The sequence below is a fragment of the Merops nubicus genome, unplaced genomic scaffold, assembly GCF_000691845.1.
Source record: "Merops nubicus isolate BGI_N331 unplaced genomic scaffold, ASM69184v1 scaffold4960, whole genome shotgun sequence".
NCBI lineage: Eukaryota > Metazoa > Chordata > Aves > Coraciiformes > Meropidae > Merops > Merops nubicus.
In genome coordinates this window covers 23,379-47,987 of record NW_008582024.1, presented here as the reverse complement: position 1 = coordinate 47,987, position 24,609 = coordinate 23,379, and the positions used below count along the sequence as shown (strand labels likewise).

Below are 24,609 nucleotides of genomic sequence, written 5' to 3'. Positions count from 1 at the left end.
TTACAGAGATGTTTTTATTCTGCTAAAAGAAAACATTTATTTCTGCTGTTTGTTAAAAATATGTCCAGACTCAAAAAGTGGTATCTGTATAGGGGTTGTGCATATATCAAGGTAAAAAAGCCATTTCAATGAGTGAAAATTAGATTTTCTAAATGAAAAATGTAGCCTGGAATGCACAATGACAATAAGAAAACTGGTTTGTAAAAGCACCAGAAACAAAAACCCAGTTTGATTGAAAAGCTCAGGGTTTTTTTTTCTGGTTTAAATAACCATATTTGAAAGTATATTTTAACTGCACATGAAAAAAGTACTGTATTATTCTGTATTAGAAGCTATTAACTATTGTAAAATGTTCCATTTAGAAAGTAGAATATATAAAAATGTTTCATACACAGTAAACTACAAGAACATAGGAAACAGTGGAAATTAACCATTTAAAGAAAAGTGCTCTATGAGGAATCTTTTAACATTTAGCTCACCAAATACCAGTAAGCGTCCCTTACACTTAAAGTAACTGCTCTATACTTAGAAAAGAAGAGGCAGCTGAGGAAACAAAGTTTTAAACCTGTAACTTCACTCGTAGTTTTTTCTTTCTCATCCACATGGCAAAAGCAGTGAACAGACCACATAGAACTCCTCTTCGACATAAAATCAATTCTTTTCAGATAGACTGTTGTCAATTTCAGTTTCCAGAGCAGGACTTCACCATTTTGGAACAGCATGACAAACACTGCATCTTTCTCTTGCTGAAATCTAGTTGAATCAATTTGTTTGGAGCATTTTTATATTAGTTGAGTCTGCTTGTCATAATCTGTATGCAAACACCACCGCTGAAAAAAAGCCAGTCTTGGTCCCTCTTCAGACCTCAGGTCACACCAGGCAAAGAGAGCACTGTGTTTTCTCAGTTCTTTAATGAGCTTGTTGGTTTCTTGGATTCTTAAGTTGTGCTGTTCATACTGGTTATTAACAATTTCATCCCTGAAGTCACTCACCACTCGTAACAAACATGAGCCTATCACATTTAAGGTCCAGGCCTCCTCCTTTCTCCTGCAGCAAGCGAAACCTACCTCCTACAGAACTGCCTTCTGAAGGAGGTACCAAAAAGCTACTACAAATGTCTACTCCTCCAGATTCCACAGATTCATTTGCTACATGGCGATACATCAAAGCAGACAGTTTTGCTGAACTGGAAATTTCTTCTCATTGATTCACAGAAGCATTTACACAGAGATGAACTCCTAAATGAAATGCTACAGAGGAAGCACTGCATTATTAGGCACAAAGGGAGTCATTACATACGTCTCATACAAACTAGAATACTTGACATCTATATTCCCTAATTTCTCAATATTCACAAGAATCTTAAAAAAAAAAAAAAAAAAAAAAAATCTATTTTGTTTAGCCTGCAATTTAAAAGGTCATGATGAGCGATGGAATTTGTAATGAACTGGAGTTTCAGCTTCTGACATTACCCTCCTACTACAAGCTAGTATTTTACCATTTGATGATTAATATTTTTGAGACAGGTGAGATGGATGGTACACCAGTAATTAAATAGTTTGGAAACCAGTTTACGAGCTGCCTCAAAACAAGTCATACCTTAGGCATTTAATTAGGAAAAGGAACCTCCTTTAATATTTAATTCTACACATTAGTCTTGTCACTCTGAAAATTCATTTTCTTGTTCCTCCTTCCCTTCTTTCTACCCTTGCAATAAGCTGTCCTATCATCACAAACTCCTCAGACTACATGCTCCTGAGCTGTTGTAAAATGGTTTACTCATTGGCAACCCACAACAGTAAATGAAAAATTGCACTTGAACTCAAAATATTTATTTGACAAACAAAGTGTACTGTAGTCAAGACATGTAAGCAACAGGGGCAGACTCCAGGTTTTGCCTTTACTCCCATTAGAAAGCTATCTTTTAAGAGGAATCTAACTGTGTCAATTTTTTTTTTTTTAAAAGATGTGTCTTTCAAAATAGATTATTTTGTAAGAGATGGTAATTAGGGTGTGGAAGCCACAAAGATACTTACTTTGGATCATTTTCTAAGCTTGTACTGGTAAGAACAGAAAGTAACTTTCAAAATTATAATGAAACACAAACAAAACCTACACCTGAGATTGTTATGATTTCAGAAATAAGAGCTTTAAAGGAAAACAATTATTCAGAAGCTTTACCAGCCACCATAATGACTGGCAGTCTCATGTTCAGGTTCAGCAATGCTGAGCCACTGAAATGGCCGAAGTATAATGTAGCCAATGAACTGAAAAAGAAGAAGAGAGCAGTACAAGAATTTACCAATCATCTCCTGTATGCTATCTCTTCAGATCTTTTTCTAGGTTTGCAAGAGCCACCATGTCATTAACTTCCCCTATCTATTTCTTCCTTCTTGTTAACATAGGAGTTCACACCCATCTCAACACAATTCTTCAGTTCCCTTCCCAATGTCCTCCATTCGAAACTGTAGGTTCAAGTACCTTGAGCCTCCTGAAAGATTGCCAAGCTCCACCTTCTCCTATGTGTATTCTTTTACAACAAATCATGTACAATGAACTCTCTGTCACTTATTTTCTAGTATTTCTCCTAGTGTTCACCTCCATCACTTCTATCCTTACTTCCTCATTTACTGCTTCTCTGGTAGTACTTCGGTCCACCCTTCTCTTGTCACAGTCAGAGATGATTCTGAGGTGAAACCACCAATTCTCAAGTAACCAACCTGCATGCAGGGAGGTGAGAAAGTGCAAGCTTCTGCCTTGGAGCCCAGAATGGCTGATTCTGACTCTGGCCATCAAAAGGGCTACCTAGAAAGGTTTTGTGCCCACATACCACTTTCAACCACCTATTAATTTATTGGCAAACCAGTACAGAGCCACTACTGAAGATAATGCTGCACACAGCCCAACTGCAATCCGGCTACAATGTTTATTCCTTACATAGGCTAACACTCTAAAATAAGGATCATTATGGCCAAATGACCTTTTTGGCAAAAAAAGAAAAAAAAAAAAAAAATCCTTCTCTGAAGTTCTCCATACTCTCCCTCCCAAAAACATTTGTGATTGCAAAGGTAACAATATTTTCAGCCATAATAAATGTGAAAGAAAACAATCAATGCTGGGAAAAAAATGAGTATATGAAAGGCTAGAGATAGCGGTGTAGGGACACCTCCCCCATCTCCTCCTTAAAAACTAAATTCCAATCCTCCCAAAAAAACCCAGATCAAGGACAAGAACAGTACGAGAGAGAGAGAGAGAAATCCAAGAAGCAACTCCTTTGGGCTCATGATTTAAAGAATTTACTCCTCTCATGGTGGATTTATTAACAAGTCACACAACTTTGCCTTGGCAAAAAGAACACATCATCTTCACCAGCTTAATAGTGGAGGATGACGAAGACTAGAAAGGTGCTGCACATTACTCCTGAGAAGCCTTATCAATGCCTACACAGGAATGCAAATACCCTGTTTTTACTGCACATACTAAAAGATACAGTTTTCCATAATCTGTAGCAGTTTTAAGTCACTGTTCCTTCCCAGGGCAGATCAGCGAACACAAAATTTACCTCCACACCAGAGAGTTACCTCTGCAAAGCTGTCAAACCCCAGGAATCTATACGGCCACATGAAAAGCAGAACTGACAGGTCTGGGGCTACGTATATGAGTATGTGGACAAAGGAAGTGAAGTTTACTACACAAATGAACATTTTCTCAGAACAAAGCAGCCTGGCATCTGTACAATGAATGAGGGTAGATCAGAGCGCTCCCCAGACAGCGAATTTTAGACTGGTATCAGGGCTCGGACAACTTTCAGGCTCTCCAAACCAGGAAGCTCTCCCATCAAAGGGCCACCTCTGCATTTTCCTCTTCTGTGCCACATTTACAGAAAAGGAAGAGATACAGCTCTGGCTGCCCAGCCCAAATTCCAAGAGTAGAAAAGAAAGGAACAGCTTGCTTCGCCTGCTGAATCTAGCAAAAGATCTCCTAATTCTCCCTTGCTAATTTGGACACGAGTGGCAGAAGCCCATTAATCACACATAACTTGGCTGCCTTAAGCCTCATTCCAAGTAACATCACGTAGGAGATGCTTTAACAGTTCGCAACAAGCCTTTAAGGGTTGCTGGTAAGAACAGCCAGCACACACTTTGTGTACCTCTCCTCAGCACATCAGTAGTGATGGAGAAAACAGATGGAAGGTACAGGAGTTTATTACAGCAGTTCTGTATCAAATAGGTCTTATTCATATCATCTGTGGCCTCCTTGTGCTGAGGACCATGAGAGAAAAACAGAGGATGAAGCATCTGCTGAAGATTATTGATTCTGACCTCCTTATGTTTATGAAACATATTGTCCCTGTTTATCATCAAAGTTAAGAATACTATTAGATTTTGACTATATTTTCCACAGAGCCTGATCCTACCATCACGTACAATGAAGATTTCTTGTGTGAAAAGTCACATATAACACTATAAAGAGACAAAATAAAATATCTGGGTTTATTTAAACTAAAGTAGACTTTTTGCTGATCTTGACATGGATGACATTATTTCCAGTTTAATGGCTTTAACCACAGCTCTGCCTTGCATTTTTTAATTGGGTCAGAAATATGCCGATAGCAGAAATCCATTTTAAAGAATCCAATGACAATACTACATGCCTTTTTTTAGCTTAATGGAATTGAACAAGCTAATTAAACCCAGAAAAGGCAACCAGAATACTGGGAATTAAAGGAAAATACATCTAGGATGTGTTATCTCCTGTTAATCAAATAAACCTGAAATTAACGTTACAAATGGAATCTGGTAGCTTTACTCAGAAATTTAGAAAAAAAAATGTTATTTTATTTCTGCAAATAAATAAAAAATTTCTTAGAATACACACACTTCAGCTATATCACAACTTGCTGAAAAATGTCACATTATATGTATTTGATAAAAATCTTAAAATCTCTCATAAACTATACTACCTTGTTAGCAATTGCTCCAACTTGCTGATGCTAGTAAGTCATTCTATATAGAGCAATTAAATTCCATTCAGCATAAGCCACAGAATCCAGATTTCCTAGAAATCTGCTTTCTCAGAAATCTCACGTGTGAGGCTGTCTTTTATTTTGCACAGAACAGCTAAGAAAAGGCAGAACTTTACAAAAATCAAAACACTATTAAAACTGATTTTCAGAATCAGAAAAGGATTTAAGCATATATTGAACATCAGCTACATTTGAAATAAACTGCTTATAAATAACTTCTACAATAGGAAAGTAGTAGTATCTGGAACTAATTTATTTAAAATACTACTTTTTTTCCTTGTCTTTGCAGACACTTTTAAACAGCCACAGAAATTTATAGTAAATTTAGTGATAGCTAAAATACCCAGTAGCTGACTTGAATCAAAATATCAACTTCATACTGCTAACAAAAGTAAATTATATTAAAAGAAATCATGCTTTCTTATAAAAATAATAGATCAGTTTAGTACTAAACTTCAGACCCATTCACAATACTGATCCTTTTATCCAAGAGTGATTTTGAGTAAATACACGTTACAATTCACATTGAAAACACACTGTCCAAGTATCTTTAAAAATAGTCTTGGACTCTATTTTTCTGAGGATTTTAGAAAAGCAATATCCTATTCTGATGGGACAGAAGCGTGGTTAAGATTCACTTATCACTTGCCTGAATAACATGTTTAGCAGTTAAGGTGCATTTACTCTTCCCTTAAGTAACTGTTTCAATATGAAGTTTTTTTTTTGTGGTGATGTAATATTATTTATATAAGAACAGCACAGTAAAACATTTCCAAAACATAGAAGTACTGAAAATAAGTATCCTGTAATTGAAAGACACGTTGTAAAACTTAGAGTACAACTTGCACTTCCCATAAAACCTAAGTTATTAAAAGCAAAAGTGACCATGACATTTTGGAGTAATGCCCTTTTGCTAATGTCTTAAAACATAAACATGATAGGCAAATGCATCTAACAAAATCTGACTAAGAATTTCAATTCAGAAATAAGCTGCTACAACACCCAACCTGGTCTGCATTCTGACCATGTGACAGCAAACCTCCACAATCATGTAAAGTGCAAAAGCTACACAGCTTTTAAGTGACACGTCCACTAAAGCATTAAACGAGCAAATTTTGAAAAGTAGTTACCTGTTTGCTATTTTCCCATGTAATTGTAAGAAAGCACATCTTTATTTTGCAGCATTGCCCATCGGCTGTAAACACTGGCGTTGCTTCAACGTTCTTCAACTCCATGTTTCTGCTATTTTCTGTCTACACTAACTGTTTATCTGTTTGCTGTGAACAAGCCAAATCAGTAACTGTGCACATTTTCTGAGTTCCCGCATGGCTTTTTCGCTCAGTGTGATCAATAAGAGGCTGGTTATTTTTTGATCTTATTCCATATGAAATAAAAGTTTCCCCTCAAATTCTTTATCAATATCAAAAGCTGTCTCTCTGCATTCATCAACAGCTAACGGAAAAGGCTAGTGGATTTTGCCAGCAGTAAAAGACCCAATCACGGCAAGATCAAGCCAGCTGTCAACTACAATCAGCTTGATTCATTGCACTTTTCATATTCAATGGAAAATGTTAAGCAATACACAGTTCTTTCACAGTTATCAGTTTAAACTGATAATGTAAGAACACAGACAATTTAGCTTTAAAAACACATGCATTATTTCTAACACTACAAAAACACAAAGGAAACACTGCAAAAACTGAATACCACAAAGACTGGGAAAACCATTAAACAGTAAAATTAAATAGAAAATGAAATGACAGAAAAACATATCTCCTGAAATTTAACAGTTTCTTTACTGAGATTAAGATAAAAAGTCAAACAAGTACAGCCAAAAAGATACCACAATCTTATGTGAGTAACCTTTTCAGTGTTTGCTATATGCTCTTCCCTACATCAGCTTTTATCTTAAGTCTTGCAAGGCAAAAAGATGAATACCCGAGCTAGCAATAAAGCTAAAGAATTTGTGTAACAGCATAAACCAGGAAGCTGCAAGCCAGAGAAGACTGCAGCAAGCCAAAACCTAGACCTAAGGATTTTTAAATAAAGAAAATACTGAACCCCATTAACAATTTCCTATGTACCTAAAAATTATGATATAAACCCCAAAAAGCTGTACTTTACCTTGTGAAACTCACAAACGACATGCAAGTTCACCCTCTCTTCGCTCTTTCAAGAAAGTAATTCAAGCATGATTCAGTGCACTTACACAAGAGATCCAGCCCAGTGTATCTCCATAAGGTCCAAACACAACACAGTGAATATTCCAGTGGCATAAAAAACAGGCTTATTTTTAGCAAGCAAGGAAAGGTATGAGCTGCAGAATACGATCAACCCAGAGGAATATGAGAAGAAAAACAAGTTTGGTTCCCTTGCTCCTAAATTAGCCAGAGGGACTTTCATTTTCTCTGCTTTGATCTGAGGAAGACTGCAGGGGGAACAAACCTAACAACAATTAGATCTGGAGGCAGCTGCAGAGACAACAGAGAAACTAAAAGGTTCACTTGCCTGGGAAAAACACGCAGGTGGGAAATAGTTATGCTAGGTGTCCAAGGGCTAGATGGACAGGAAACTAAACAAGCAAGTCACTGCACATGGAAAGGTGTGTCAGAGAAAAGAGGCCACAGCAGCACTGCATAAGAAAAACCACAGAGACCGTGGAGAAGATGAGAGGAAACACCAATCTGCAGATGACACAGCTACACAAAAGACAGAATTCTAAAGGTGGCCTGAAAAGGAATAGTTGGCCTTGTAAGTACCAGCAGTCTCCTGCTCAGGACTGCAAGCTGCTCAGAGGGACAAGTCTAAACTCTTGAGCTCTTACGGTTAAGCTCTTGGAGCTTTGCATTCACGCAGGGCATTTCATAACCTGCCTCCTGTAAAGAACTACAGCAATAAAGGAAAGGACAAGTCAAATCTTCCTTACAATACCTTTAATATTAAATTACTTGGCTTAACTAAAACTGATACTAATGCAAAAACATACAATTGTGACAAAAGCCATTGAAGTTCACAGTGCCAGTGTAAGCACTGTCAAAGCACAGCAACACTTCATGAAAAATAACAAATGAACTCTTTAAGTAACATTTACTTTATGAGCCAATGTATATAATATTATGCGTCAGCTAAAGTACTCTGCCTTTATATAAGAGCCAAGCAGCTCAGGATCTCTGTGTGCAGTGACAACTGGAGGCAATTCTCCACATGCTTCATTAAGTTAGAAATCTAGGGAAAAGAGTGAATTCTATTGCTCCACATTCACAATACAAATACATGAAAATAAATACCACAGTTAGAGGTTGGACAAACAAATGGCCAGGACTTCTCATCCTCTCCCTTCAATGGACATCTGCAACCAAGTTCTGCTGTAAAACTCCACAGTGTGAGCAAAAGCAAAGTCAGACTTGTAAAAGTGGGAACTAAAGGTGTAGATTGAGTAAATGGTGCAGTTTAGGTCTTTCCTTCTCTGCAGAATGGGTACCTGTTAGATGTTATGGACTAGAAACCCACATCTTTGCTCCTTGTAACTTGTCCAGAAGAGCAGAACTACAAGGTCTGGATACTAGAAGTAACAGTGTGTTAAGTGTCTGAATACTACAAGTCTGTATATTGTAAGTAACTTTCATATTCATAGCCATTTACATAGATATTTCGTACCCAGAGTGACAGAGTAAAAATTATGTAAATATATGGAGGAAAACAGTCCTCTTGCAATGTTCCAAGGGCGTTCCAAGAGTGTTTCCTGTTCCCAGTCTTAGATCTTAAGACTCCTCAAAACAGTCAGATATTAAGAGCTAATATTACGAATAACTAATGCTATTATAATTAAAATTATAGCAAGAAAATGATTACACAGTGTGACAAAATTTATCAAATTAGTCTCATTAAATGTAAGCATCCTAGTACCTTTGTCTATTATGGATTAAAATATATTTGTGATTGCACAGGACACATGAAAACACCATTCCCAACATTCCAAACCCAAGAATGATGTGATTCTGCCTGAAAAGTTTACATGAGGCCTCAGAGTGAGATATGAGGTCAAGACCATTTTAATTCCCTAGAGTTTCATAGAAGCTCTTTCAATGAGACCACATATTAGTCTTGTATAGATGTTACCCTATATAACTATCCTTGACTGAGGTGTGACGAGACTGGGATTTCTAGTCCAGCAAGAATTCGAAAGCTATTTATATGTATTAAAATTAGCTTTAGACTGTAATTTTTTTTACCTTCATAATTTAATTTTTTTCCCTTAAGTCCTTTAGTTGGATTAGTTTTGCTATTTTTTGAAGAGCAAGATCCCGCCAGCTGTCTGGAAAATGCTTCAGACAGACTTAACAATGAACTTCATCAGCCTGAGGAGAATGCAAACTCTCTTAAGCTGACCCAGGCCTTGAACTAGAAGTCTGACAATGCAGAAGGCTGCTGTAAGGGCAGCAAGGCTCCCCTCTCTGACAGGTAAAAACAACCTTAGGAAAGTATGTCTCAGACAGGGGAACACCCTTGAGCCTAAAACTGCCAGATACAATCATTTTTGTCTCCTTAACAAAAGCAACAAAGTTGCAGCAGAAAATTAGGAAAACCTGGATCTGATGTAATTACCAGCTTTTTTACATGGTCAAAATGTTCCAGGAATCCTGTAAGAAAATTTTTTCAGGGAAAAAAAGTAGTCTCAGCAAACTGTTACAATTCCTTGTGCCTACATACCTTTTGATAATCTTTTAATGGTATTATTTGCTTAGACTTTGGCATGAGACCCCTGAAAAAATCTTGAGTTCCAAGACTGACACAGTCATTTGTTTATTTTAAACTAATTTGATTAAAACCTGTCTTATGTATGTGAATGGCAGCCTCTTCCAAGTACGCTGTTAAATGGTACAAACAGAAAGTACTTAATACTTACAAGCTTATATTAAATTAAATTTCCAGCTCAGGTTTGAAGAGCAACTCCTATACCGGACTAAGCTCTTTATCCTTCATTTTAAATGAGAGAATTTAAGCACATATAATGTATTTCTCATCTTTTGAGGTTACTACTTCTGCTAAAAATTTACCTTGTTTGCCTTTTTCTTCACAATTAGGTTTTGTCATGTCTTTTCCTGACAGGCTAAGGAAACCTTTAAATATTTCACCTGTGCAAGTATACTTGTAAAACCCCTCCATTCAGCCATCTATTTAATTTTATCAGATGCTTTTTAGAACACATTTTAAAAATTTGAATTGTCATATTACAACAAACAAAACGTACATTACATGTTTAATGCCTTTTTATCTGGTTGCACTTGTGCAGATCAAATCATCAAAACTAATGAACAACATACAATTCTGCTCAAGGATTTTGGCACGGCACATAAATCTATCTAAACTGTAAGCCCAGAATTTCACAAGATCTACCACAGGAACTCAAAGGCAGGGTAGCTTTTCTACTGTCACAACAGACTGGGACAGACTGACTGTATCAGAGGGTTATCTACCCTCCGTCAGCAGCCATCTGCTCTCCTAAGTCAAATCAGTACTATTAAAAACTGCTTTGCATACACATGTACGTAGAACTTTTAACCTACCTGTTAACGGAATTTCCCTGAGCAATTTCCCCAGCACAAAAGTTTAAGAGTCTCCTGATGCTAGAACAGTTGGACTACCTGTTGTAAAAATTTTTTCTAGAATCATGGGAATCACTATGGTTGGAAAGGACTTCCAGGATCATCAAGTCCAACCCTCCTCCCACCATTTCCCTAACCACTAAACCATAGCCTCAAGTGCTACATCTACTTGTTTTCTTGAATACCTCTAGGGATGATGACTCCACCCCCTTCCTCGGCAGCCCGTTCCAGTGCCTAACCATTCAGTGAAGAAACTCATCCTAACAGCCTTTCGAACCTCCCCTGGTGCAACTTGAGACCATCTCTTTTCATTCCATCATTAGTAATTTGGGAGAAGAGACCAACACCAGCCTCACTACAACCTCCTTTAAGGTAGTTGTAGAGAGCAATAAGGTCACCTCTCAGCCTCTTCTTCTCTAGAAGACACCAGGGAAAAAAAAAAAAAAAAAAAAAAAACCTTTTTTAACATCTTAGGTCACCTCTCAGCCTCTTCTTCTCTAGAAAAACCCAGGGAAAAAAAAAAAAAAAAAAAAAAGCCTGATTTAAGCTACTTTAACAGAATTAGTGAGGTGCAGTTCTGTTATTTAATAAGCAAAAAATTTTAATTATCAATTTTACCTATTGGTCACAGCTTCAAGACTAAGAAAATTTACAGCACTGTGATTCTTAACTCCGGGATGATAGTGAACTTTTCTTCCTCTATGAGTTTCTTTTGCACTAAAGCTAACACAAATTTCACAGTGAGACATAAAATCGGGTTCCACTTTGTATTTCTTGGCAAAGGGTTCGGTTGATATCATTCAAGAAAAAAGCTTATTGATATCAGTCTCTCTAAATCTGGGGAGCAATTTTAATACTAGACACAGCAAAAACTAGTTAAAGAGAAAAAGGTACAGGAGATCACAAACTGACATTTTATTCTCACCAAATAAATTACCAAAGAGAAAAATAATTTAAAACAAACAACTACAGCAAACAAGTGCTGTCTTCATACACAGACTGTTTTCATTACACTAATTTACTTCTGTTGGAGCCAATACATTTTACTTCTGTCACTTTCCTGTACCTCATCCTGTTTTCCTCCTGAGCTACATTTGCTTGCTTGTTTTCTCATCTCCAAGAAACCTGTCAGTTATCTGGTTACCTTTTCCCCTGGACAACTGCCAACATCCTACCAGTGCTCTTTCTGGGACTTCCTGTAAGTGCACCTCTGATCCCCTTCTCCTGTTGATGACCGGCAGCTGCACCACGCCGGTGGCTCCCCGGTCCCTCTCCTATCTGCCACTGACCCCCAGTGGTTACAACTATACTTCCTCTCTGTGTTTTCAGACCGCTGCTGCTTCTATGCGATGAAGCACGGATCACGCTGGGACATCTGGAAGCAAATAGGACTCAGCATTGTATGATCACTGTTTCACGGCCACCGATTACAGAATCTAAGAATAATTAGGTAGAAAGGAGCCTCTGGAAGTCACTCACCGGTTCAGTAACTTCTGTTTGAAGCAGTTCAGACTGCTCAGGATTTTATTCAGCTAGATAGAAATTCCACAGACTCCAGACTGTCTGTTACAGTGTCTGTGACTCTCAGAGAGAGATTTTCCCCAATACTTAATTAGAATTTCCCTTGTTACAACTCGTGTTCAAATCAAACTGCAGTTACACACGTAAAAGAAAGGAAGAGGCATCTGTTCTCAGAGAAGAAAATCCCTCTTGAAACACTGTCCAACATCCCTGGCAAAAGGACATGGTTGGTTATGTAAGTCTTATCTCCATATATCTATACCTTTGTGTAGTGGTGGAAAGAGATGAGGCCCTGATGGCAGCATAATTCCACTTCCAAGAAGGAAAGTTGTAAACAAACGAAAACCCTGGAAGGCCACCTCAGGAATAAGAGAATTTGGCAATTTACAATTTTTCCTTTAGACTTTGTTATGCAGAATGTAAAGCTCTCAGATGAGCTCTTACCTGTAAGTGTTCTTTTTACAACAACACATGTTTCACTCTTCGTAGAGACCTAGCCTATTCTATTTTTAACATCAAATCTTTATTTGGAAGACAATCTCATGCAATGTAAGCATTTATATAATGTAATTTTAAGCTAACCATTATTTAAATAATTGCTGACCAAACATATACAAAGAATAAAAAAATGCTATTGTATATAACAAAATGCCAATGAATAGAATTATCCAAATTTAATTGCAGACTACTCATAATTTTTCCAGACTATTGATCCAAATGTTAAAGCAAACATTCACTTTATAGTTTCCTCTGCATGTCACATTTTCAGCTTTACACAGATATTAAGTACAAATCAATTATTTAACCATGAAAGCAGTAAAAATAACAAAAATATACCTTAATGAAGAATATTTGGTAAGGTTTGAGCTGTCTTCAATGTTCCATTGGTTTGTATTAATTTTGAGCTAGTCTAACATTCAGCATGCCAGTAACAATGAATAAGCCTAATGCATTACGTAAGTATAAGCTGATTAAACCCTTGATCCTGAAGCCACCTCTTTTTCCCCCTCCCCCTCTGATTTAAAACTTGGCACAACTGAAAAAAAAAATCTTAGTTTTATACACTTTCAAAACCTAATTTGTGTCATCTTTAGCATAAACCCCACCATGATTTACATTAATATAACCCCTTCTGGTTTTAGTCTTTCTTACGTTTCAATAATTTCCTAAACCTGGTAAAAGTCCGCTTTAAAGCAATAGTTCCCTAATAACATTTAATTTTGTGGCCAGAGTTTTGGGTTTTTTAAAAAATATAGGTAGCAATGTTACTCAAGTTACCAGGTCTGAACGTTGCCCATAAAACTTAGCAGCAAATGGAACTACATACCAAGCCATGCTATCATAAACTTTGGTGCTGCCAAGAAATGTGACTGTAAACCATCCTGCAGAGGCCAGTCCTAATTTCCAGAGATATGGTATCTCAGATGAAGTGTGTGTGCTACCACTTCCATGGAGTTGTGGATCAGGGAGGTCATGAAAGAGTTATGTTCCCCTAGCACGCTAGAGCGCTATGATCTCACTGCATTGTCACTATGACAATGGAACAGGATAAAGGGATCTGTGCAGCAGAGGATGTGAGCTTGTGTTCTCTGCAGAAAAGGAGGGCAGAAAGCAATACATGATTGACTGTTTTGAATAGGGAAAAAAATTCCCTCCACTAGGCCCGCATGCCATACCCAAAACAAGCTGCTAAGAGCTGAAAACTGACTGAACAACTTTGTTGCTGTGTATTTGTGTGTGCGTATATTAGATGTCAATTCTCAGGGAATATACAAGCACAGAATTGTTTAATCTGCACAATTATTTTTAACATTTAAAGTTTAAGTATTATTTTATCCTGAGAAAGAGCCCTATGCATATCTGGAAATTGACAGTACCTCATACACAATATAACTGTGATTTAGTGAGCTCAAATCTTTTTACTGAAATTTTAAAATATTTAGAAACAGTCAGCTCTATCTATAGCGTCTTAGTAAAGGCAGCAGAATGGCCCTGAGCAAATGAGAGCAGAATATTCTCTGTAGAGTTTTCATTAGTTTAAGGATGAGAAAAGAGAGACTAAAGTTGAGGGAGTTTGAGCACAGGAGTAGGTTTTTAAGCCATGATAATTTGAAAGAAATGTAGTACGTTTTCTTGTAAAAGACAGAATTTTCAAGTCAGGATTCCATGAATGCCACCAAAGAGGTTGCCTATGCTTGTGCCATGCAGTATGTATTTTGAACTAGAAATCTAGTAATATTATAATTAAAAAAAAAGGTGTAGAAATGAGTTAGGTGCATAAAAAACAGTATAAAAAGATGTGGCTCTGAGGGGTATACAAACTCTTCTACCAACATCTCAAACCAGCCCAATCCAAGATGCATTCTGATCTTTTAACATATGAAGCTATGCCATGAGTCAAGACCAGTGAGAAAAATCAAACAAGAAAAGATATCTGGACAGGTAATACTGGCATTAAAGAACAATGTAGCTGCTTTTTTCTTCACACAGGATGAATAAAACAAAGGAAGACAGATTAGAAGACAGAGTAATTAATAAGACTCTGAGAGCTTCTCACATCACGTAAGTGAACTTTTAGACAGAAAACTTAGAGTAGCTCATGAGAAAGCCATATTCTCCTATTCACCTTATAACAAAACAAACCAAACAACACAGCACAAGATCTATATATTTTCCACCAGTTTTCACCATAATACATATTGAACAACAACAGTATTTCAGTTGAACTGATCCAAAACCTTTAGGTAATAAATTATTACATACCCCATTCTCTGTACGCTTCTCCGCAGGTATATTTATGCCATTTCTTTGATTTTGGGCTTGACGTCCACCTAAAATTAAAGTATCACTCTTAGTCAAAAGTTCAGTTTTCAACACAAATTTTTTTTTTCTTGAATCTGTTCTTTTCAAGAATTTTTATATGAAGCTTTTACCTGTGAATTTTTATTCTGCTAGTTCAAACTCTTTCTTATTAGGTTATTCTTTGTAAGCAGTGGAGTCAGAAGAAATAAAGCAGTCATACCATAAGTTTCCTCTCTTACAAGTACAGAGACACAACTCTGCTCTTCTGACTCGTGATTAGGGAATAATGTCATGAAAAGGAATGTACTGGGTGTGACTGCTGAAGTTTACTATTTCTGTGTCCACAAGAAGCAATAGCTTTCATTTGAGTATGTTATAAATAAATATAAGAAAGAAGGCTTTGTTAATGTCTTATAAGCAACTTTAATCTATAAATGGATCCACAGGTCAATGATTAATTAAAAAGCCTTGTATAAATGGTTCAGAAGCAACATTTCCCTTGTACATGAAACTCTGTGGCTTCAGGTGTATCTTAAATTTCTTAACATACGTTAAAGTTGTATTGCTCAAGGAATGATCAAGTATTTTAAGTAGTACTTTAATAATAAAACAAAAACCCTAAGTAGTAGTCAGAAGTAGTCAGGTTAGCTGAATGTGTAAGGGTGATCTGAGCATGCAAATACACATCTTGCTTCGAGATACCTTTCCAGTCCTTCAGAGAGTCTGACAGCTATTGAGTATATAATGCACAGCCTCAAAAGACTTCTCATAAACTAAGTACAGTCTATAATAGTTAGGCAATTGAGATCTAATTTTTTTTTACACCAGTCTTTTAAGAAAGCCCCACTTAATATGGCACTTTTTTATACAAACACTCTTCCTGTAGAACCAAGCAGACCAGATATTTTTCAACGTGGAAATTATCACCACTATAATATATTTCTGTATGAAGTACTGAGAAAGCCACTGAGACTTCTGCCAATAATGTCTGTAAAATAGATTTTAGTTTATAAAGGATGCAAACTAGTTTACTGAGTATTTTCTATTGGGCAACTGAAAGATAACAAGAGGTCAAAAAGAACAGGAGGTCATAAAAACCCTCACAAAACAGAGACTTCCTCTTACCAAGAAAAAAAAAAAAATGCATTAAGCCTCTAATACCTGCCAAGATGAAGCATAACAGAGACCGATCTTACTACTAAAATATTACTCAGACTGGTAGAAGTTATTCTGCAGAAGAGAATTTGAGAACATGAATACACGTGCTACCGAGGAAGGTTCAAAATGGCTTTAGCATAAGGAAGTTGTATTACATATATCTATTGAAGTTCACTGAAAGCACTGATAATCAAACCCACTTAACAACACTACAGGGCAAGTGCACTTACTCTGTTCATTACTTTCAGCTGGTGACTCCTCATGACGAAGAAAAAATTTCACCTCTTCTCTGCGGGGACCCCATTTCTGTAGGTGGTCATACATCATGTGATCAAAGGGTATGGGGCGTTCTAAAAGTACAAGACAAAAAAAACCCCTATCAAAACTATTTAAAATAAGTAAAGTTTTATAAAATTCTCATTAAGAATGAGAATGCCCTTTTTGGCAGCAATTCAATCTATCCAGTATATTTTGTCATATGCAAAGTCAAAGAAATTGGCACCAACAGACAACAGTTGCACAATATCAAAAGCTAGTCTGACATAACCAGTTTGCAAAACCATACAAAAATTATCAGTGTTTAGAAACCTGAATTTAGGAATTCTTTGTCATCACCTTTTTTCACAGTACTGATTTTTGCACCTTTGCTCCCCATCACCACCAGATGGATATTTTGCTCTATGATTAAAATTACTAATTCAATTTGAACCTGTGGGTTTCCACTCAAGAGTAAAAGCCTTATCACTATATTGATGTTCCAGCTCCTAAGAACTTGAGCAGGTGCTCCTGCTCCATTACACTCTGCCAGACATTAACTTTCAGTATAAGCACAATTACTGGCAAATCTTTAAACAAATAAAAGCTAACTTCTGTGCAGGAGTCAGTCTTTGTTTTCCCTCAAAGAAATATAAGTACACCATGAGAATGTTTTACATCTTCCAAATTGATCACACATATGAAAAGGCTGGTCACTATATATTTAGTATTTCAAAATGAAAATACATTTCAAAAGCAAAGTTTTTTTGCTGTTTCCGTAATTATACTCGCATTTATTTTTAAATGTTTTCATTAAGGTAAGAAAAAATCTCCCTTTTTAGATCTTTGAAGATGTAATGCTAAGCATAGTATTAGAAGATATCTTCTAATCAGAATAAAATTATACTAGAATTGATTTAATTACCTTTCCTACAGTACCATGTCAAACCAATATTACTACAGAAAATCAAGCTTGGATGGAACCCAAAAGGCAGAGTTTGTGTTCTTCAAAATGCTCTCTGTTCTTAAAGCCCAAACCACAGAATCTACTATGAGGCAGAGCACTGCTAACAATTGGTTATCCATTTCCTACTTAACCCATATGACATGAGAAAACAAAATTATTTGAAGATACAACTGGTATCTTGGTGAAAGCTTGGGAAAACCATATCACAAACATACATTTTGTAATTAAATTTACTTAAATTTATATGCATTCTGAACAATACGAATGTATACATGTCTTGATAATCTAGGCATACTTTATTGTAGTATTTAAAGAACAATACATTTTCACCATTTGACTCATAATGCACTTAATACAATAAAGCATCTCATAAAAATATGTTACACCAAATAGATATAGTGATTAACACAGTTCAGCCACAGTTAGATCTAGCTGCTTTCAATAGAGAAGGGTCATTTAAACCACAAGCTGATTACCTATCTTCCTAAAAAAAAAAAATCCAACCCCACAACAACAAAAAAATCACACCTGGATTTAAAAAAAAAAAAAAAAAGCTTTTTTTTTTTTTCTTGTTCTTCACTCAAATGGACTACTCCAAGAAACACTGTCAATAGTGTTTATGCACAGAAGAATAAGGTCAGTGGCTTATTGCAACTCAGTTCTTGAAAAGGAATTTTAAAAACCATGATTTTCACGTTTTTCAACTCCTAAAGTAAGGTTTCAAGTGCTTTGAAGCATATCCACTAAAATTGCAGCATGAGTCTTCTAAAGATCAGAGTGTAAAAACATTTAAATTGTTTGTTTCAGAGACATCAGGACACAGAAGATAAGAATCTTTAGGAATTTTTCCCAAATAAAAAATTTGCTAAGTAAATCTAGCAAGAACTGAAGCTTGATAATAAAGTACCAAAAAACCATCTGTCTCATCAGGGTTGGGCTAATTTTGGAATTCCAGTTGCAGAATTGCAGTTTTGCAATTCCTCCACAAAACCAATCTGGAATATGTTGCCCTAAATTAGGCTGAAAACAGGTTAAAATAGTAACAGCAACATCACAATCACTGAAACAGAGATAAGAAAAATAAACTTGTGCTAATCACTCTGTGCAACTTAGCTACATGAAATAGAGTCAGAAAAGAGTGGGGAAGAAGAAAGGCACATTGACATTTGACATAATACATGATAAGAATTGAAATCCCCATTGCTTCCTTCAGTTTAAATTCTTTAAATCCAGAAAAAAACTGCAGGAAGAAAGCATGATCTTTCATTTGCCATAAGTTAGGATACCACAAACGGACATTTTCTGGAAATGCCTGTTCTTCAAGAATCAAAGCTAAAACAAACAACCTGCAGTTAAACTTTTCTCAGATGTTACAGACACATTTATCAATAATTGTTTTCATAACACTAGTTCAAACTTTAATTTTAGGTTTTTTAACGTTTAAATAGAAGAGAATGAATAAAAGGTGAAATAGAAGAATGGGTGTAGAGTAATAAGCAACAGGTTGGATCCCTACACTTGAACAACACATTAAAAGGTATCTGGAGGATGTTTGTTTTCATGAATAACTAAGTAGAAAACTGTGATATATGCAAACGGCCATAGTTATTTGAAAAAAAGCCTTAAGTTATAAATTGGATGAAAATTCTGAAGGACTTTTGAGAAGTGAGATTCACTCCTTTTCTTTTAAGCAAAAGTTTGGAGAGTGTGCTAGTTTTAAGTATTCTGAAATGATTGAAATACCCTGAAAGACTAAACCACAGATAGCACATCACTATTTTAGAAAATAATTGCAAAAATCTTTCTTTTGGAAACATAAATCCACTAAAGTACAGTAAGTTTCAGACTTCATAATGTGTTTTTATCCTGATTAAAACTGTCCCGCTGTTTGTAGTAAACACATTTATGCCTGCTATACATGAAACCAGAACACATAGTAATGGATTCTCTCCATAGTGAGGGAGTTCCCTGCAAGATGAAGAACGAGTCTTTCCCCTCTCAGGTTTGCAGAAGTCCACTTGTAGTAAAAAAACTATTTTGTTCACAGTCATTTGCCTCTATGTTATGACTAAATTCAGGAAGACCAATTAATACCAACTGCTGAAAGGCATTCCAGTTGTAAATGAAGTGAATAATGGAGTACTGGGTGGATTTAAAGGCTGAAATTCATTCTCTCTTGAAACATACTACAAATTCCTGGCATCACACCTGTCTTTCAGCCTCCTTACCAACTGCTATTTGCAATAGCTGGGGAATGAGGAAGAATATTCTGTGGCATTTTTTTTATCCTATCATAGCATAAGAAATCCGTGCAAACAGAGAAAACTTCAAACTGACAAAGCACAAGGTGGTACAAGATGTACTGATACATCAGGCACAAATGTTACCACCTTTTTCAACTATTACTCATCTCAAGGAACTAGGAAGAAGGCAGAACAGAGAATGAAGCACAAAAATCAAATGCAAATAAACCAAACATTTACACCACACAGCTCTGAGAGGAATCAGTTTCTGAACTGTAATACAAACAATACCTAACTATCTTACAACTCTTGGGAAGCTCCTCAACCTCTTCTTTGCCACACAAAAGCAAATATAGAAAACCTAACAAAAAAACCCAAACAAATATGTTTTCCAATTATTAAGCTATTGTAATCCTTGTCTGAATGCTAGAAATCTTGCACGATTTTTGGAGCCAAACTTGCATGAATTTTAGCAACATTTTTCTGGAAGACAAATGATCTTTGTCACTCACTAAATATATAAAAAAATATTTCTCCTTTATTTGTATAGACACATTCAGAAGAGGAAGATTATTATAAGAGACAGTACTTTGTTAGATTGATACATTTAGCAAATGGACAAGCTTTTGGGTAGACAAACTGATTTTTGTACCTGATAAAACTACAATCCACAAGTCCTACTGCTTTGAATTTGAGTAGACATGTACTATACAGTTGGGCTATCTAAAAGAGGCTATGGCTACCAGTAGAACATAGGAGTTAAGCACATTCACAAAAGGACAGGTACAACAGCTCTCTCTTATGGACCAAGCTGTGATTTGTCATCTCTGGAACATGGAGAGACTACAGAGAAAACAGACTATTTCTGGTATGTGACAAAACCCAATGATTTTCTCAAACCCCATGATTTTCTCTACTGACCTTTGTTTGGAATTTTACTTTCTATAATGTCTGAATGTCTGGTCTCCGAAAGAACCTTTGTAGGCCTCTTGAGGACAAGGGTTGATGGGTCTGAGACAGTGCAATAGAAGAGAAAAAAATACTTTTCCACCAGCATAACATGCTGCAGTTTCAGTGCAAATTGCTTCACACTTCCCACTCAGAACCATAGCTTAAGTTGTTTGTTGCTTTAACTGTTGCATTTCACCGTTTAGAATCTTGTTTTCTAAATCTGATCTCTGCTCCAGGCAAAATTATTTTTAAAAACTTCAGGGGAAAGTTCAATTTAGCTCTCAGGAGCAGTAAAAGGAAAAAATACCATATCTATCCCCGTTTTTAAAAAAAAAAAAAAAAAATAAATAAAAAAAATTAATGTTTTTTCACTGAGAAATATATGTATCACAGACCTTGGGGCGTGAAGCTGAGACCACTATCACACTAATTTTATAACAGTATCCTACATTTAAGAACAACAAACAAAATGCTTGTGCTGAAATTCTGTCAGAGAGACTTAAAACCAGTGTGCAGGACATCTTTTTTACTGACAGAGGACGACTTTGAGAGATCCAAAAATGTGAGTGACTGATTTTTTCTTTCATTCTCTCCTGTCTTTTCTGTTCCACACTTTCAGTGGAATAGATCATAGACCTATCACCTTGGGTATTTCGCAAGTGAAGCTAGATTTGTGAAAGCAGCTTCATGCAAGTTTCTTTTAAAACTTGGAGCCACATGCACATTTTGAAAAGTATGACAGACTCATTGAACAGGTAGAAGCTTTGGGCAGGATTCTACTCCTAAACTTTGGTGTGATCTACTTGAGAAAACTTTGTGAGCTCCAGTGCTCAAACTCAGATAGCAGCTGGCTGAAATCGGTGATCTCCATGTTCTATTTACAGTAATATCTTGATCTCTATTGACTATAATGGGACCAAGACCACATAACTCAGGGTAGATACCCAAAATTTAGTGTTGGTCTCTCCATAACAACTTACAGGATAAGTTTTATTTCTCTTTTTATAGAAACATTTTGCTTTAGATATCTAACGCTTTGAGAAATTATGTATTAAATGCAGAGATAAAATTATTCTTAATCTTAGAAATGATTACAGAAAATGCGTGCTTCCACTTGCCAAGGCTGCAAGGTGTTAAGCGTCCCAGAAAGATGTTGTGGATTGCTTTCCAACTTTACAGTTACCCTTTGAAGCTAGCTGACAACATTCTCTGCATTTTTTAAGAACTTCACCCTCAAAGTATTGTGAAAGCAGAAGAACAAATAATACCATATACGTTACACTTTCACAGACAAGTGACTGGAAAACATGAGGGATATTTAAGTGCTGTTAAGTTTTAAACAGAGTCTGCAGACTGTGTTTATGTGATGCACTTGGCATCATAGACTCTGAGTAATCTAAACTTCCCATTTGAAAAAGTTTAACCCTCCTGTAAGTTTTATCCTTAAAGACAGTTTCCTAACTAAGCATGATGAAAGCCAGATGAAGCTTAGAGTAGCCTGATCTAGCTGGAGATGTCCCTGCTTATTGCAGGGGGGGGTTGGACTAGATGACGTTTGGAGGTCCCTTCCAGCCCAAACATTCTATGATTCTATGAACTGAATTTGTATTCCTAGAACTGCAGACCTGCTTACTCTTGCCTAAAGTCATTAGGAAATGACTTCTTGAGGCAGACTTTCCCTTTACAAAGTCTTAGAGCAGTTTAGAAAAGAAGGAATAATTAATTTCCCTCGGAGGAAAATATTCTTGATTGCTAATACTCAAAAACTCCAAAGGCATGGGGACAACATTTGTTCATTTTGACAAAAAAGCCCCTGACAGGGGAGTGAGGTTGTATGGTGTTTAGTTGCCATCTGGGGTTAAACCACACCACCCCTCTATGCAAAATTTAAGAATTCAGTACCAAGTTATGACATCATCAGTCTTTATACAAAACATTACATAAACAGCTTGAACAGGGGTGACCTTAGTAACTGAGGGATAAGAACTTGCATGTTATCCCCATCCCCCGACCAATTCTACTCCTATCTACACACTGGCATACTATAACTTGGAGGCCTGTACTACATGCAATTGTAAGAATCCATCTAGAAAACCCTCCATAACAGAGCTGTTTCAACACGCTCCTGAAAAGAACTCCCCACCCCATTCTGTGAAAAAACAATTGCAACAGATAGGATATGGGCAGTACTACCTGCCCCAGGTTGTCAAATCTTTGAGAGAAATGTTTATGAAGAAGCTGGAGATACTACATCCAAATCTGGCACAATTCTGTCTGCAGAACATCTGGCTCTTTGTCACACAGGAAATACCTACACTCATTCTTAAATTTCATGCTGTGTTCACATGCCTAAGTCAGGAAATAGGTCTGGAAAGAATGCAGGTGGTGATCTGCACTCACTGACTAGAAGAGAAGATCTCTGAGACTGTATATTGTAATTTAAATACCCTCCCACCCAAACAGGCCACATGCCTATTTGAAATAAATGGTTTCTAGAAGTGAGAAAACACCCTCCCTCCATTCTTTCTTTTAGTTCTAAGAGGAGAATACTCAATGCTTTGTTTATGTAATCTGAAAAGATGAAATACAGAATACTAACATATCTTACATGTGCATTTTATCAAATACTCCATGCTGAGGAAGAAAACAAGAGAAGAAAAAAACCTCAAGAACTGCATTAATGTCTACAGGTACTGAAGTATCATGCTGTGCATCAAAGTTTGCTAGGAAAAAAACAAAAGTACAATTTGAAATAACTAATATTGAAAAGTCAGTCTGACCTTTTTTATAATTGGTCCATTCATTTAAAAACTAATCCAGTTTCCAGTGAACATTTCACTTACCGTTTCCACGCCATACTTCAGCCAGATGGCAGCTTCCTTCTCCAGGCTCTTTGCAGAACTCTACTACATCACGACAGGTTGTTTCTGGTGTGATTGGAACTTCTGTCAGAATCTGTTCATTGTTGCTCAAAAATACAGTTAAAATCATCTGAAATAAAAAAATAAAAGAAAAATAGCAGAACATTAAAAAAAAAAAGACAAGAATATGATTATGGGTAAGACTTATAACCCTCCTGTAAATGGAAATGTATGCTTATGGTTGGTTACCATGATCCACCAAAGTAGTTTTCTACTTCTTGTAGCTTTGCCAAAGCTTTAGTCCTTCGTGTTGATTTTTTTGACAGTGCATTGAATTGACAATTTTTTTAAAAGCTTCAACTGAAATGGTTTGAAATGTCTGAAAATAAGTCTGGGAGGGAAGGAACAATTTTTGGTATGTTAGATGCTTGAAATCATAGCATTTGAATGTTGCAAATAAATACATACTTTGGAAAAGTAACCTGAAGCATCACAGGTGGACAACTCTTTGCATGACAAATGTAATTTTTGCAATTTGCCTGAAGATACAGTTATATTTAGTTGAATAGCAAGCTTTTGGTTAAATGGTGTGCCTCAGAGTTAAAAAAAAAAAAAAAGTAAAAAAACCCCAACCCAGCCACATTTTCCAAAAGATTGTATTTGCTCAGTATATATGCTAGAGTCAAAACCCCCTGAAAAGTCATGCTCTTTCTGTACTGCTTCAGTCACACCCTGAGCTTGCTGTGTTGATCAGGCTGTACCTGCAACCTCCTACAGTAGTTCTAAGCGTGCTCTCTTTGCCCAAAGTTAGACACTGAAAGACTAGTTATTCCAGTTGGAAACTAGCCACAAAACAGAAAATAGCTTTTCTTCATGTGCCCCGATTAACAACATTCAAGATGACCTGACATCATGGAAAATAGAAAAATGAAAATGTGGGATGAAATCTATGGAGGAAAAAGTCTAGCCTTAAGAGCTACTACTAATCTGAGTCAACGCAAACTTCTGTTCAGATTCCTTGCTCCACCCTTTGTGCACAAATAATAATCCAGAGGTACTCCCATCCCTCTTTATGTTAGCAGGTGTAACTTGCTGCAAAGTTAAATACTCAAGAACTGTGTACATTAACTTAACCCACCTTGCTCCCCTGGTGCATATGTATTATGATACAATCATTAATAACACGTTAGTTTGCTACATTCCCCCTATTAAGGGCCTC

General features: G+C 36.4%; 1 protein-coding gene across 1 annotated transcript in view; it reads right to left on the bottom strand.

Moving 5' to 3' along the window:
* The window catches only part of PPP1R13B (protein phosphatase 1, regulatory subunit 13B), a 44,784-nt gene extending 21,264 nt beyond the window's left edge, over nt 1–23,520 (bottom strand). Inside the window, exons 1-3 of the mRNA XM_008936321.1 lie at nt 23,373–23,520; nt 16,344–16,463; nt 14,917–14,984 (exon numbers count right to left, since the gene is read on the bottom strand). Of these exons, the coding sequence (XP_008934569.1) occupies nt 14,917–14,984; nt 16,344–16,463; nt 23,373–23,520 (336 nt within the window). The remainder of the gene's footprint in view (nt 1–14,916; nt 14,985–16,343; nt 16,464–23,372) is intronic.
* Between the last annotated feature and the right edge of the window lie 1,089 nt (nt 23,521–24,609).